At 69.8% G+C, this 12,836-nt stretch overlaps 1 protein-coding gene across 3 annotated transcripts; it reads right to left on the reverse strand.

The window, feature by feature from the left end:
- Positions 1–15: 15 nt before the first annotated feature.
- Positions 16–11,535, reverse strand: DBN1 (drebrin 1). Of its 3 annotated transcripts, XM_069772742.1 has the most exons (15): positions 11,357–11,535; positions 6,951–7,006; positions 6,739–6,851; positions 6,452–6,526; positions 6,226–6,372; positions 5,984–6,061; positions 5,735–5,886; positions 5,500–5,563; positions 5,305–5,364; positions 5,054–5,168; positions 3,735–3,872; positions 2,605–2,736; positions 1,040–1,590; positions 861–963; positions 16–770 (listed from the first exon to the last, which is right to left on the reverse strand). In XM_069772742.1, the coding sequence occupies exons 1-15, from the start codon at positions 11,440–11,442 to the stop codon at positions 700–702; spliced, it is 1,941 nt and encodes a 646-aa protein (XP_069628843.1). In that variant the 5' UTR covers positions 11,443–11,535; the 3' UTR covers positions 16–699. The 3 variants fall into 3 exon arrangements, with proteins under 3 accessions (XP_069628843.1, XP_069628844.1, XP_069628845.1); XM_069772743.1 differs by lacking the exon at positions 3,735–3,872 and having other exon boundaries at positions 11,357–11,534; XM_069772744.1 differs by lacking the exons at positions 2,605–2,736; positions 3,735–3,872.
- Between the last annotated feature and the right edge of the window lie 1,301 nt (positions 11,536–12,836).

Here is a 12,836-nt window from a genome sequence, read left to right on the forward strand (position 1 = left end):
AGGCTGCAGCCCCCGTGGGAGTCGCTTTATTTATTAACAGACATGAGCACACCGCCGGTACAGAACTTGTGCTTTCCAAAAACAGTTACCATGGGGGGGGGGAGAGGGGCCAAGCGGGGGCCAAGCGGGGCAGGGTGGGGGGCTCCCGGCGAGGAAGGAGTGGGGGGAGGGCACAAGCCCCACGCCAGCTCCCTACAGGGGTTTGGGGGGGGGGCGCCACCGGCCGCAGCCTCGCCTTGGTCGGGTCACTTTATTGCCATATTCATTTATTATTATTATCATTATTATTATTATTATTATTATTCCTTTTTTTTTTTTTTTTTTGAACTCGTGCAAAGTATTGGGGGGCTCCCGGGGGGGTACGAAGAGAATGAAGACCCTGTCCCACAGCTGGGCAGGGGATGCGAGTGTGTGCGTCCCCCCCCAAGGGGCGCTGGGGCAGCGGGGGGGGTGGATTGCTAAAGGGGGCTGGGGGGGGGGCTGACACGGCTCCTACCGACAACTTAAAAAAAGAGAGGAGAACGAGTGGGGGCTGTAAAAGGTGCCCCTGGGTGGGGGCGCAGCCGGGCAGCTCCCACCCGGAGGCCTCATCCTGCGGGGCCCCAATGGGGCGAGGGGGGGGCCCGGCCCCTGGCTGTGGCCCCCTCATACCCCACACCGGCCGGGGCGGTCTGCCTGCGCCGGCAGCAGGGCCCGGGCTTACAGGCCCCCCCCGAAGCTCTCCTCCTCCTCAGGCAGGGGGTCTGCATCCCAGCATGTGATGTCAATCTCTGGGGGGACAGGGAGCGGGGGGGGTGGTCAGGGCAGTGTGGGGTAGCCCACGGAGGGACAGACACCCCCCCCTCACCGTTCCCACTCACCTGGGGGCTTGTTGTAGAAGACGGGCTGGGGGGCTTTGGCCGATGGCTCCTCGGGGGGGGGTACCTCCTCCTCCTGGGACTGGCTGAAATAGCCCTCGCTGGCCTGGAGCGGGGGGGGGGCAGGTGGTCAGGACCCCCCCCAGTCATACCCCTGACCCCCCTCCCCCAGCAACGCTCACCTGCTCCCCACGACCCGGCGTCCCATCCTTGGGGGCCATCTCCCCATTGGTGATGGGGGGGGTCTCTCGGCCCTGGGCATCCTCCTGGGGGGCACGCTGGCAGCCAAGCCCCCGGGGCTGGGTCTCACCCCCACCGGCTGCCTCCTCCTCCTGCTCCGCGTCGCAGAAGGTGGCAGGGGGCTCGGGCAGCTCGTCCAGGCTCAGCAGGGTCCCCTCATCGGGCAGCGTGGCCGGGGGGCCCTCGGGGACAGGGGCAGCAGGCAGGGGCCAGGCAGCGGGGGGGGTCGCCCCATCGCTCTGCCACAGGTCGATGAGGCTCTCGGGGTTGGGGGTCTCCCCCGGCTGGGGCTCGGCAGCCACAGGTAACGGGGAGGGTTCGGCAGGCTCCAGGGTCATCAGGTCCCCCAGGGAGTCACCCCCTGCTGTCCACACTGGCCTGGGGCTGGGCTCGTCCCCGGGGGGCTCGGTGGCCTTGTCCTCGGGCCCTGGGAAGGGCCAGTGCTGCTCAGGGATGACTGGCCCGGCCTCCTGGGTGCTGGGGCTGGGGGAGTCTGCAAGGGAGGGGACAACAGTCAGTGGGGACAGACACCCTCCCCCCCCAACACACACCTCATCCAGGGCCGGGGGAGCCGGGGGGGGGGGGCATCCTTTGGGCTGGGTGCAGCAGGGAGATGCTGTGGGGATGGGCAGGAGTGACTGGGCAGGGAGGGGACCGATGGCACGCACAAGGGGACCGAGGGGACCAAGGGGACGTGGTGGGGCTGGGTGTGGGGCAAGGTGATCCCTTGAGGGGGGGCCTGGGCCCTGCTGGGGTGGAGAGAGTAGCTGGGAGGCACAGGGGGATGGGGAGGGGTGCACTGGGAAGATGCAGAAGGAAAAGCTGGGATGCACCAGAGGATGCAAAGGGGCCAGTGGGGATGCAGTGGGGACTGCTGCAGAGCTGGCTGGGATGCACTGGGGATGCAAAGGGACAGTGGGGATGCATGGAGGGAAGCAGGGATGCACTGGGGATGGCACAGATAGGACCAGTCGCATTGGGGGATGCAGCAGAGACAGTGGGGCTGCACTGGGGTGATGGTGCAGAGATGGTGGGCAGGTACAGACTGGGGTGGGGAAAATGCACCGGTAGTGGTAGAGATGCACTGGCTGGGGCAATGCACTGGAAATGGGGAGATGCACGGGGCGGGGTGGTGCAGCACAGGCAACAGGGATGCACTGGTGTTAGAAAATGCACTAGAGACAGCAGGGATGCAACAATGATGGCGGGGCTGCACTGGGGGGGGTGCAGCAGAGACAGCGGAGATGCACCGGCACAGAGCAGCGGACACAGCGTTGATGCGCTGGGGACACAGCAGAGACGGCGGAGGATATATCAAGGGATGCAGACGGGACAGCATGGATGCACTGAGCGATGCAAGGGAGTTTGGCAGGGCTGCAGCATCGGGGCTGCAGCGGGGGCTGCAGAGGAGTCGAGGGGGCTGCAGCAGGGGATGTGCTGTGGGGAACCGCGGGGATGTGCCCAGGCAGCCCCAGGCAGGGGCAGGCAGCGCCAGCCCTGCGCCCACCTTTGGGCGTTGCCGGCGTCTCGTTGCCCGACGCGCGGGTGCCCGGCTCGCCCGGCGGCGTGGCGGCCGGGCTGGACTCGCAGGGGCTGCAGCCCGCTGCCGAGGCCTTGCGGTAGGCGTCCGACTGGCTGCCTGCGGACAAGGGAGATGGGGTGGCATGGGGGGGGGGCTGCCCACATCGGGGAGGGACCAGCACCCCAGCACTGCCCCTGCTCCTGTGCCACGCCAACCCGGCCAAGAGTTGTCAAATGTACATCACCATGTACCTGCCACTGCGTCATCCCCTCCTGCGGTGGCGGGGCAGGGGCACCCATGGGTGCAGCAACCACCATGCCCCTCTCCGGGCATCCCCGCTAGCCCCATGCAGCCGCAGCCCCCGCATCTGCCAGGTAGGGGGACAAGCAGCCCCATACCTGCTGCAGTGCATGCTGGCTCTGCCCACACACAGCCCAGCTGGGCCCTGGCACAGCCTCACCTCTGCAGGCACAGCTCTGTGCCCTGCTACCCCTCGCTAGGGGGGCACAGCCCCACATGGCTCCAGGCACCATCTGGCCCCTTCTGCCCCATGGGCACAGCCCCACACAATCCTGGGCACAGCCTTTCCCATCCCGCGCTGCCCCACGGGCAAAATCCTGCGTGGTCCAGGGCGCAGCCTGCCCTGTCCCCTTCTGCCCCACGGGCACAGCCTGCCCCATCCACCTCTGCCCCATGAGCAGAGCCTGTCCTGGGCCCCCTCTATCCCATGGGCACAGCCTGCTCCATCCCATGGCAGAGCATCATCTCCCCGGGCACAGCTCAGCCCTGTCCCCATCTGTCCCATGGGCACAGCCTACCCGGTGCCCCCTCCCCGGTACCACGGGCACAACCTGCCTCATGGGCACAGCCTGCTGCATCCCCCCACCCCAGGGGCACAGCGCCCACCGTGGGGCCAGCCCCAGCCGAGGCATGCAGGGTGCCCGTGGGTGCGGGCGCAGCCCCCGCCTGGGTGCCCGGCCCCCTCTGGGTGCCCACGGGAGGGGCGCTGCCTCCGCTGTCGGTCCGGTGTGCCGTGGGGCTGGGGTGGGCTGTGGGGCAGCCGCCCGTGGCTTGGCCCCCAGGAGCTGCACACCCGGGGGATCCCAGCTACCTACATGGGAAGAAAGAGGAGAGATTTGGGGTGCGGTGGCAGGTGATATAGGGGAAGGGGGTCCGTGGGGGGGAGGAGGAGGAGGAGGAGGAAGAAGGCGGCCCACTGTCAGCTGTCTTTATGAAAGGACAGTGCAGACGACCTGCCGAGAGAAAGACAGACAGACGGACGGACGGAGAGAGAGAGAGAGCAAAGAGATGGGTCAGTCCCTGCTCAGCGCAGCTGTGGCGGGGCTGGGGCACCAGGGCACCAGGATGGGAGGACGGCGGGATGGGAGGCAGCACTGACAGTGGGGTGGGAGGATGGCAGGACAAGAGGATGGAAAGACAGCAGGACAGAAGGATGGGAGGCAGTGCTGCATGGCCAGGTGGGGAGAGAGGCCAGGACATGGCCATGGGACAACTATCTGCTCAGGCACAGCACAGCCCCACAGCATGAACCCACGGCACGGCCCCACGGCACGGCCACAACACAGCCCACAGCACAACCCATGGCACAGCCCCACAGCATTGCCCTGAGGCACAACCCCACAGCACAGCCCCACGGCACAGCCCATGGCATGACCCATGGCATGACCCCACAGCAAGAACAACACAACACAGGCCCTCCCCAGCACAGCCCCATGGCACAGCCCCTCCAGCACAGCACCCCAGCACGACCCCCAGCGCAGCTCCACGACATGGCCCCACGGACGGAGGCGCCCACCAAGACAGCTAGCCTCTGCCCTAGAGCCGCAAAAAAGAGTCCCAGGGCTGGACCCTAGACTGTGGGGCAGCCCAGCCTCCTCATAGGGCACTCCCTGCCAGCCGGGAGCACGCTGGGTGCCCCACGCCTGCCTCTTTTAGCTGCCCCCATGGGATGAGCTGCCTTCCCAAGCCACCCCCAGACCTCCAGCTGCCCACCCCTGCCGCACCGACCACGCTGCCACCCTGGCTGCCAGCGTGATGCTGTGACAGGTGAGCAGATGACACCCAGCAGGGAGCAGGATGAGCCCCCCCTTGCCAAAGACACCCTGGCATCCAGCCCCTGCCAAGCTGCCCCAGCTGCAGGGGCGGCGTGAGGTGCGGTGGCAGTGGCGGTGATGGTGGCGCAGCAGAGCAGGACGACCCCCTGCTGTCCTCGTGCCCCCGGCACCCCCAACCACAGTGCCAGGGACGGTAGAGGGGACCCCCCCCATTACAGCCCTGCTCCCCCCAGATCCCACTGTGACCCGCCGAGCTGCGGGGAGCCCCGGCGGCACCGCACTCACCTGCTCCGCAGCCTGCAGTCCCCCCCGGCCTCTCCATGCCCCCCCAGTGCCCACAGCCCCCCCCAGCCCCTCACCTGTCCTGTGGCTGCCCGGTGAGACGGTGTCACTGCTGCCCGATGCCACCCGCTCCTGCTGCTTGAAGAAGTCCCGGGGGTTGTCGGGCCGCTGAGCGATGATGGCAGCAGCCTCCTGCGGGGATGGGGGAGGCTGAGACCCACTGCCCCAGTGGTGTGGGGCTGAGAGACCACCCCCCAGCTGGGTTCCCATCGAGATCGCTGGCTGGGGAGTGAGGACAGGCACTGGGCATGGCCGCCACCGCACTCACCTCCACCTCTGACTCTGATTTCCTGAGCTGCTGCCTGTCGTCTTCCTCTTGCTGCTCCCCCTACAAAGAGACGTGGCATGACCCCCTAGCCCCGGGATGCCCAGGAGACCCAGCTGAGAAAAGCTCTTCCTCGGGGGTGACACCAGGCAGCAGCTTCGGCTCGAACCCCGGCCCCATGCCTGCCGCAGCACTTACGAAGATGGACTGCTCCTTCAGGCGCTGCCGGGCCTCCTCTGCCTCCATGCTCTGCTGCTTCCGCCTGCGATGGGGGCACAGGAGAGGGGCTGGGCACCAGCTCCTGCCAGTCCCTGCCCCAACCCCATCCCATGAACCAACACCCATGCACCCCCCCAGACGCTCGCAGCATGTGCGCAGCCATCCTGCACATGCACATCCTTGCACGCGAGCCCGACCCCAGACCCTGCCGTGCCTGTGCTCCTCGATCTGCTCCTCGCGCTCCCGGTAGCGCCGCTCCCGCTCCTCCTGCTCCAGCCGTTCCTGCTCCATCCGCTCCTGCTCGAACCGCAGCCGGGCGTCCAGGGCCTTTTTCCGCTCCTCCTCCTTACGCAATTCTTCCTCTTTCTGGTGAGAGGGGGATGAAGGACAGGACTGCCCATCACCTGCCAGCGGCTCACCCCGCTCCCCAGGGGCTACCAGCTGCCCCCCCAGCATACCCCACCTTGGCCTGTTCCCAGAACTGCTCCCGGTTGAGCCGCTTCATCTCCACGGTGGCGTCGGTTTTCTGGTAAGTGGTGCCCTGGGACGGAGGAGAGGCGGGGGGGGCGGAGGGGCTGGGATCAGCGAGGGGGAATAACAGTAAGCGGCACACGGGGTGACGGGCTGCGGCAGACAGGAGCCCCAGGCGGGAGGGATGCCCTGCGCCCGCCACCATCGCCGCCGTCGCTGCCATGGGGACATTACCACAGGCTCGGCGTTCTCGTCCTCCCGCAGCCGCAGGCGGTGCAGCACCGGGCTGGAGACGCGGGCCAGCCCGTTGGAGAGCCGCTGCCCAATGGCCCCTGGGTCGATGTCCTCCACACTGCTGGCGTTGACGATGACGTCCACGCCCTGGGCGGGGGGCAAGCAGCCGTCAGGCACCGGCGTGGGTGCCCTGGCGACATCGTCCCCCCGCCCCAGTGTCACCCACCTGGAAGAACTCGGCAATCTTGGCCACGTGGCTGGCACAGGCGCATTTGCGGGCATCCGGCACGTCCTCACCCACCTGTGGCAGCCGGGGAGGGGCTGAGCTGGGGGGGTGCGGCAGGGTGACCCCCACCCCGCTGATCACCACGGGACAGCGGGACTGTGGGGCACCCACACCTCCCCCCCGGCCACCGCAGGCTCCTCCCTTGCACCCAGCCATGCCCCTGCCAACACTGTGGCCCCGGTGGGCACGGCACGCCCCCCCCCCCCAGCATGGCCCCCCCCACTCACCCAGTTGACGAGGACATATTTGGGGAGCACAGCCTGGGGGTCCTTGACGCTGCAGAAGCCGTACATCACCTTCTGGATCTCAAAGTGGCCGGAGAGCTCCAGCAAACCTCCGCCTGGCACAGCACCGTCAGCCCACGTCCACCCGGCACCAGTATGGGTGCTGGGGAAAACGCTGGCAGAGCCGAGCCAGCTGCAGGGACAGAGGACCTTACCTCCTGACGCTGCCAGCTTCAGGTCATCAGAGCCATCCTCGTACGTGTAGAGGGCCCTGGGGAGACAGCGTGGGTGAGCCATGGCCAGGGGGAGCGTGGGGTGGCCCCTCCACCTCCCCATCCTGCTAACACTGAGGTCGGGGCAGGTCCTGGGGGACCGGCCAGGTGTCCCCAAGCTGCCACACAGCCACCCCCAATCCCTTGCCCATTGCCACCGTGAAGGGCCAGGCTGCCAGGCAGGCAGGACTTCGGGCAGGGCCTATTCCCTGAACCCTGCTGCCTGGCAGCCATGGGGCAGGGTCGCAAGGTTGGGGACAGAAGGGTCACTTGGGCACAGGGACCAGCTGGCTGCTGTGCCGTGCCGCAAGCCGCTGCGGCCTCGCAGCTCCTTGCACGCCCATCTCTGCATCCCCCCGACCCTGCCGGTTACCAACCGGCTTTGGGGACAGCCCCATGCCCCGGCAGGGAACTCGGGGCCGCTCACGTGCCTGGCTGCGTGAGCCACCGGCCCGGCAGGCACCAGGCCGGGGGAGGACGCCGGAGCACCAGCAGCAGCAAATCAATGTGCCGCCAGGGTGTGATGGGGCCGTCATGGAGACTGTTTCTTGGAAACCGTTCCCAGCGGATGGGAAACCCCCTCTCGCTCCCACTGCACCCCAGCCGGCCCCCCCTGGGGCTCCACGGGGACCCCCACCAGCCCGCACCTTCCCAGGGGCATGCAGCCAGCTACGGCAGGGCGGGGGGGGGAGGACGCATGCCGAATTGGTCCAGGGCGGGTGGGCGAGGGGAGGGATGTTGCTAGGCAACCAGCATCCTCTGTCGCCATGGCAACCCCCCCCCATCCCAGCTGGGATGCAGCTCGCCCCGATGACGAGGTGATTAGTGGAGGAGAGCGGGGGAGGCAGGCAGGCAGCGGGGACCCGTCGGGGCCTGGCAGGCACCCAAACCTGCCTGCCGCCGTCACACGCTGCACCCGGAAAGCCGGGGCCGCCCGTGCTGGACCCCCCCCCATCTCCACACCGGGGCGGGCGGACAGCTCTGCCGATTGGCATTCGGCTAGCAGCACCCATGCGGTGCTTGCTGGAGCACCAAAATCCCCATGGTGCCGGGCAGAGCTGTCCTCACCCAAACTCGCAGCTTCCAGCCAGAGCCTGGGGGATGGTAACTGGGGGGGGGGTCCCTACAGGCAGAGCAACCCCCAAACCAGGGCCACGGCTGGACCCTGGGAGCTGAAAAACAAGGGGAAGGCAGGCGGGTGCCTAACAGGGAGAGGGCCTCCCTCCACCCCCCTGCCACCCACCACCCCTGAGCCCCCGGCAGCGAGCCGCAGATAATTACACCAACAAGATTGACTTTAATCCGCACATCCTGATCCTGCTAATCGGCCACTCCAGCCGGCGCCAGCTCCCGGCCTGGAGCCGGCAAAGCAGCTGCAAAGCGCCGTCTGCGACGCCTGTGCCGGGGAAGGGCGGAAAACGCAGCCCCTGCCTGCAACTGCAGCCCTGGCCCCAGGGGGACCTGCTGTTGATCCCCCAGGAATGGGGGAAGGATGGCAGCAGTTTGGGGGAGCCCAGGGCCATGGGCAGGGGCTGGGGGCTCGCAAGGTGGGATGCAGCTGGCTGCAGAGGGGGGGAAACAAATAGGGCAGAGCCACGGCATCGCTGCCTGGGGAGCCCTGCGGGTGCTGGAGGCACCCAGTGCCTGCTCTCCCCCACCCTGGGACCCCGCCATGCAGGGTGGTACCTGAGCACAGTGCTGCTGCCTGCACCCAGGGGTGCTCCCAGGGCAGCAGGGGGCTTGCCGTGGAAACAGAGCCCTGCCCTGAGTGTGGCCCAGCAGCACAGCCTGACCCCACGCTGGGATGGAGGATCCAGAGGTTTCCAGCCCAGGGGCCAGCAGGGCCGGGCTGGGGCCAGCAGCATCCCCAGGGGTGCCCCCAGGGTCCCGCAGCCCAACAGCATCACCATGAGCCCCAGCAGCGAGTACCAGCCATGCCACAGCCGGTGCAGGCAGCATCATGCATTGCTCACCCCCTTCCATGGGCTTTAATCCCTCCACCCAGCCCATACAGCCCCTTCCCACCCACTGGGCTCCAGGCATGTGGGTCACCCATGGGTGGAGGTGACCCATGCAGCAGCCCAGGGACGAGGGCTCCCCGCAGCCGGGGGACTCCAGCAAGGATCCCCCATCACACCGCCAAGGAGACAGAGGCCCCACTGCCCTCGCACGGCCCCATTGCTCACTGAAGCAGGCAGAGCAATGCCTGTGGGTGCCAGCACCTGGGGCACCCGCAGCTGCCTGCCCCCCCCCACCGTGGCCAGGGAGGGGGAGCATCGCCCCAGCCCACCCGCCTCAGCCTGGGCACATGTGTTTCCAATGTGGCTGGGAGCTCCAGGGAGTCGGCGTGCTCAGAAAGCAGCACCAAATTCCTTTCCGATCGAGTAATGGGCCCCAGCAGCCTCCGCGGGGCCGGGCAGGGGGAGGGGACGCTCGGACCCTCCAGGACCAGGCTGGAGCAGGGGGGAATCCCAGACTAAACACAGGGATCCCGGCCGGGCAAGAGCATGGCATCCCTCGGCACCAGCCCAGGCCTGGGCTCCGGCATAATGTCCTCACAGCCTCTGGCTCAGCCAGGTTGGGCCACTGCCGGGCAACAGTCTCCATCACCCTGCCCGATGCAGCCCTCCCAGCATCACCCCTCATCCCCCACCTGGGCGCTGGGGCCTGCAGCAGGGATGCTGCTCCCACTGGCACCGAGTGCCAGGCACGCCTGGTGACCATGGGATGGAGGGGCTGGCGATGATGGGGCGAGCTCAGCCCCATCGGCGGGGATGGTGGGGGCTTGCTGCCCAGCTGGGCCTCAGCCCTGGAGGTGAGGGGGGCCTGGCCCCGGCACTCTCCTTCCCGGGAACCGTTTCTGCTGCTCTCAGCAGCTTTGGCAGGGAGGGCTCCTTTGCAGCGTATGCCGGGAAGCAAGATGTACCCAGGGCTGACAGCTGCCTCCTGGCCAGCAACATGCACCGTGCTCACCCACAGCACCCTTGGGCTGGCGACAGGACCGCGGGGCTCCCCGGAGAACTGGGGCTGGTGGGGAGCGGGACCTGCCCAGGCCCACACAGCTCGGGGGGCTCCCAGCCCTGTCCTGAATGCAGGAACCCGGCTGGAGAGCAGTGTGCACCCCAACTGTGTGCTGGATGCCCCCCAGCTGGGTGGTGGGTGCACCCTAGCTGCGTGGTGGGTGCATGGTAGGCACCCCTGCCAGAGAGCAGCATGCACAGCATGCACCCAGCGCCCAACACTGCCCAGCACCCCGGCTCTGCCCAGCGAGCTGCACCCCAGGGTGCTGGCAGCATCCCCCACCCCCACCCCATGCCATGGCACAGACACCCTGGGGGGCAAGGAGGGGGTCCCGGGGCAGATGGCCCCAGCCGGCCCCACTGCACCCGGGTGGGGCTGGGAGATGCGGGTGGGCGCTGGGAGAATCGGGGCGGCGTGGGGAGATGCTCCCTGCGGGCTGCTGTGCCGGCAGCAGCGGGGCCTGGATCCGGCCGGGCCCCGGCGCCCGCAGCACGGGGTGCCCCGCACTGGGGGTACAGGCAGGGCAGGGCAGGCCGAGGGGAGGGGGGGGGTGTCCCGCCGGGGAAGGCCACCCCCCGCCCCGAGCCCGCAGCAGCCCCAGCCCGGCGGGGCGGTCCCGGACCGACGCCCCGCGGCCCTCCGGGGATGGGGCACCCCGGGGAGCTCGGGGGGGGCCGGGGACAGCGGGGCCGCCGTGGGGGGGGATGCCGGGCAGAGGGGTCGCCCGATGCCGGGGCACCGGAGGGGCCGGCGGGGAGCGGGGCCGGGCTGGTGGCGCCCCGATCCCCGCCCCCCCCCCCCGTTCCCCGGGCGCCCCTGCCCGCGGCTCCGGCTCCAGACAATGGCGAGGGACCCGGGGCCGGGCCCAGCACCGGGGGGGGGGACCCCCGGGCCCTCCCCGCCGTGCGCGGACCCCCCCCCCCCCCCCCCCTCGCTCCCCACGTTCGCTGCCCGGCGGGAGGTCGGACGGTGCCGGCGGCTCCCGGGGGCGGTGGGGGCCGGCGCTCGCACGTGCCGGCCCGGCGCAGACAAAGCGGGGACCGCGCCCCGGCCCGGTGCGGCGGCGGCGGCAGCGGCGGGCAGGTGCGGGCACCGGGGGCGGCGGACCGGGCACACACAGACACAGACCCCCCCCCACGCACACACACCCCCCCCCCCCGCCGCCCCGCCCGCCTTTGTGTGCCGGGGCTCCCGGCATCGCGGGCCCGGGGCGGCGGGGGGCGCAGCGCGGGGCGCGGCCGGTGTTACCGGGCGGCTCCGTGCACAAAGGGCGGCGGCGGCGGCGGCGGGGACAAAGGGGCGGCGGCGGCGGCGGCGGGCGCGCTCACCAGTCGGTGGGGCTGTCCTCGCCGATCACGTCCTGGTAGGAGGCGAGCAGCTCCAGGCGGTGCGCCGCGAAGCCGACGCCAGCCATGGCGGGGCCGGGATGCTGCCGGGGGGACCGGAGGGACCGGCCGCCTGCCCGCCTCCGAGACACTGCCGCAGCGGCCGGGCGGAGGGGCGAGCGGCGGGGAGGCTCCGCCCGCCGCCGCGCCCGGTCCTAGCGCCGCGAACGGCCCCCCCACCACCACCCTCCGCCCCCCCACCCACCCCAGCCCGGCCCCCGCCCCCGCCCCGGCCCCCGCCGCGCCCCCCGGGGCGCCCCCGGGGCACCCCGCCGGCCGCGCCGCCGGGCACCGCGCCGGGACCCCTGGGGTGCGGGCAGCATCGCCCCCGCCCCGGGCTGGCCGTCCCCCCCCCCCCCCCCCGCCGGCTCGCCCCCGGGATCCTGCACCCCGGGGACCCTGTAGCCTGGGGTCTGCTCCAGCCCCCCGGGCCATCCCCCCGCCCCAGGGACCCTGAAGCCCGGAAACCTGCACCCCGGCTCAGCTCCCTCCTGGGACCCTGCACCCCGGGTGGTTCCGCACCCTGGGCTCTCCTCTGCCCTGGGGTCCGGCACCCTGTGCTACCCCCTCCCGGGGACCCTGCACCCTGGGGACCTCGCATGCCGGCTGCTCCTCTGCACCCCAGACCTTCCCCTGTCCCATGTCACCTCCACCCTGGGGACACGACACACCGGGAACCCTGTGCCCTCAGCTCCCCTCTGGCCCGAGCCCCTGTGCCCTGAGGTTTCCCCTCCATGGACGCGGCACCGTGGGCTCTGCCCCACACACCCGGCCGTGCCCTCACTGCTGCACAAGCTGTCAGTGAGCGCAGCCTTTGTGGGGGGCCCCTTTGCTGCCCGCCCGACCCTTCATCCCCACTGCTCCCAAACCCCCCAGTCCCCTTGAGACCCTGCCGGGCTGTGCAGGATAGCGTGTTTTCCAGGAGGTTTTGCCTCCATTTGAACCCACAAAGTTGCTTTTGCACTGACCCGCACAGGGCTCTGCGGGGGCTCCCAGCTGGATTTGCACGCTCCTGCCAGGGCAGGCAGCATCGCCCTGCCCCACCCTGCCTTCACGACCCCCGGCAATGCCCGCATCCCGGACCAGAACCGTGCCGAAGGGGCCTCCGTGCTGGAGCGACAGCGGGGAGCGTACAGGGCCTGATTCCTGCAGGTTGGAGCTGATGCCGGCATGGCCCTTCCCGAACCAAGCCCTTGAAAGCAGCCTGTGGATGAACCCCCCAAGCTCAGTGGGACACGGGACACTGTTCCGCAGGCCCTGCCTGTGCTGCCTGCTTCCCCCACGCCTGCACGCCCTCCTTGCACCAGCATTTCTGAGCCAGGCCAGAGCCGGAGCCGCCCTAAGAGGCTGCAAGAGTTTGTGAGCAGCTGTAGAGCAGCTGCCGGGGCCAGCGCGGGGGCTGGGGCTGCGGCAGGCGCCCCGC

Source organism: Haliaeetus albicilla, chromosome 27, assembly GCF_947461875.1.
Source record: "Haliaeetus albicilla chromosome 27, bHalAlb1.1, whole genome shotgun sequence".
Classification (NCBI taxonomy): domain Eukaryota; kingdom Metazoa; phylum Chordata; class Aves; order Accipitriformes; family Accipitridae; genus Haliaeetus; species Haliaeetus albicilla.

What these genes read in the sequence shown, in the direction of transcription:
- DBN1 (XM_069772742.1), bottom strand. Translation starts at nt 11,442, where the DNA reads ATGGCTGGCGTCGGCTTCGCGGCGCACCGCCTGGAGCTGCTCGCCTCC. An exon ending in ACGAGAACGCCGAGCCTGTG is followed by an intron (nt 6,062 to 6,225) that starts GTAATGTCCCCA and finishes CCTCCGTCCCAG; the next exon opens with GGCACCACTTACCAGAAAAC. An exon ending in CGCCGGGTCGTGGGGAGCAG is followed by an intron (nt 964 to 1,039) that starts GTGAGCGTTGCT and finishes CCCCCGCTCCAG; the next exon opens with GCCAGCGAGGGCTATTTCAG.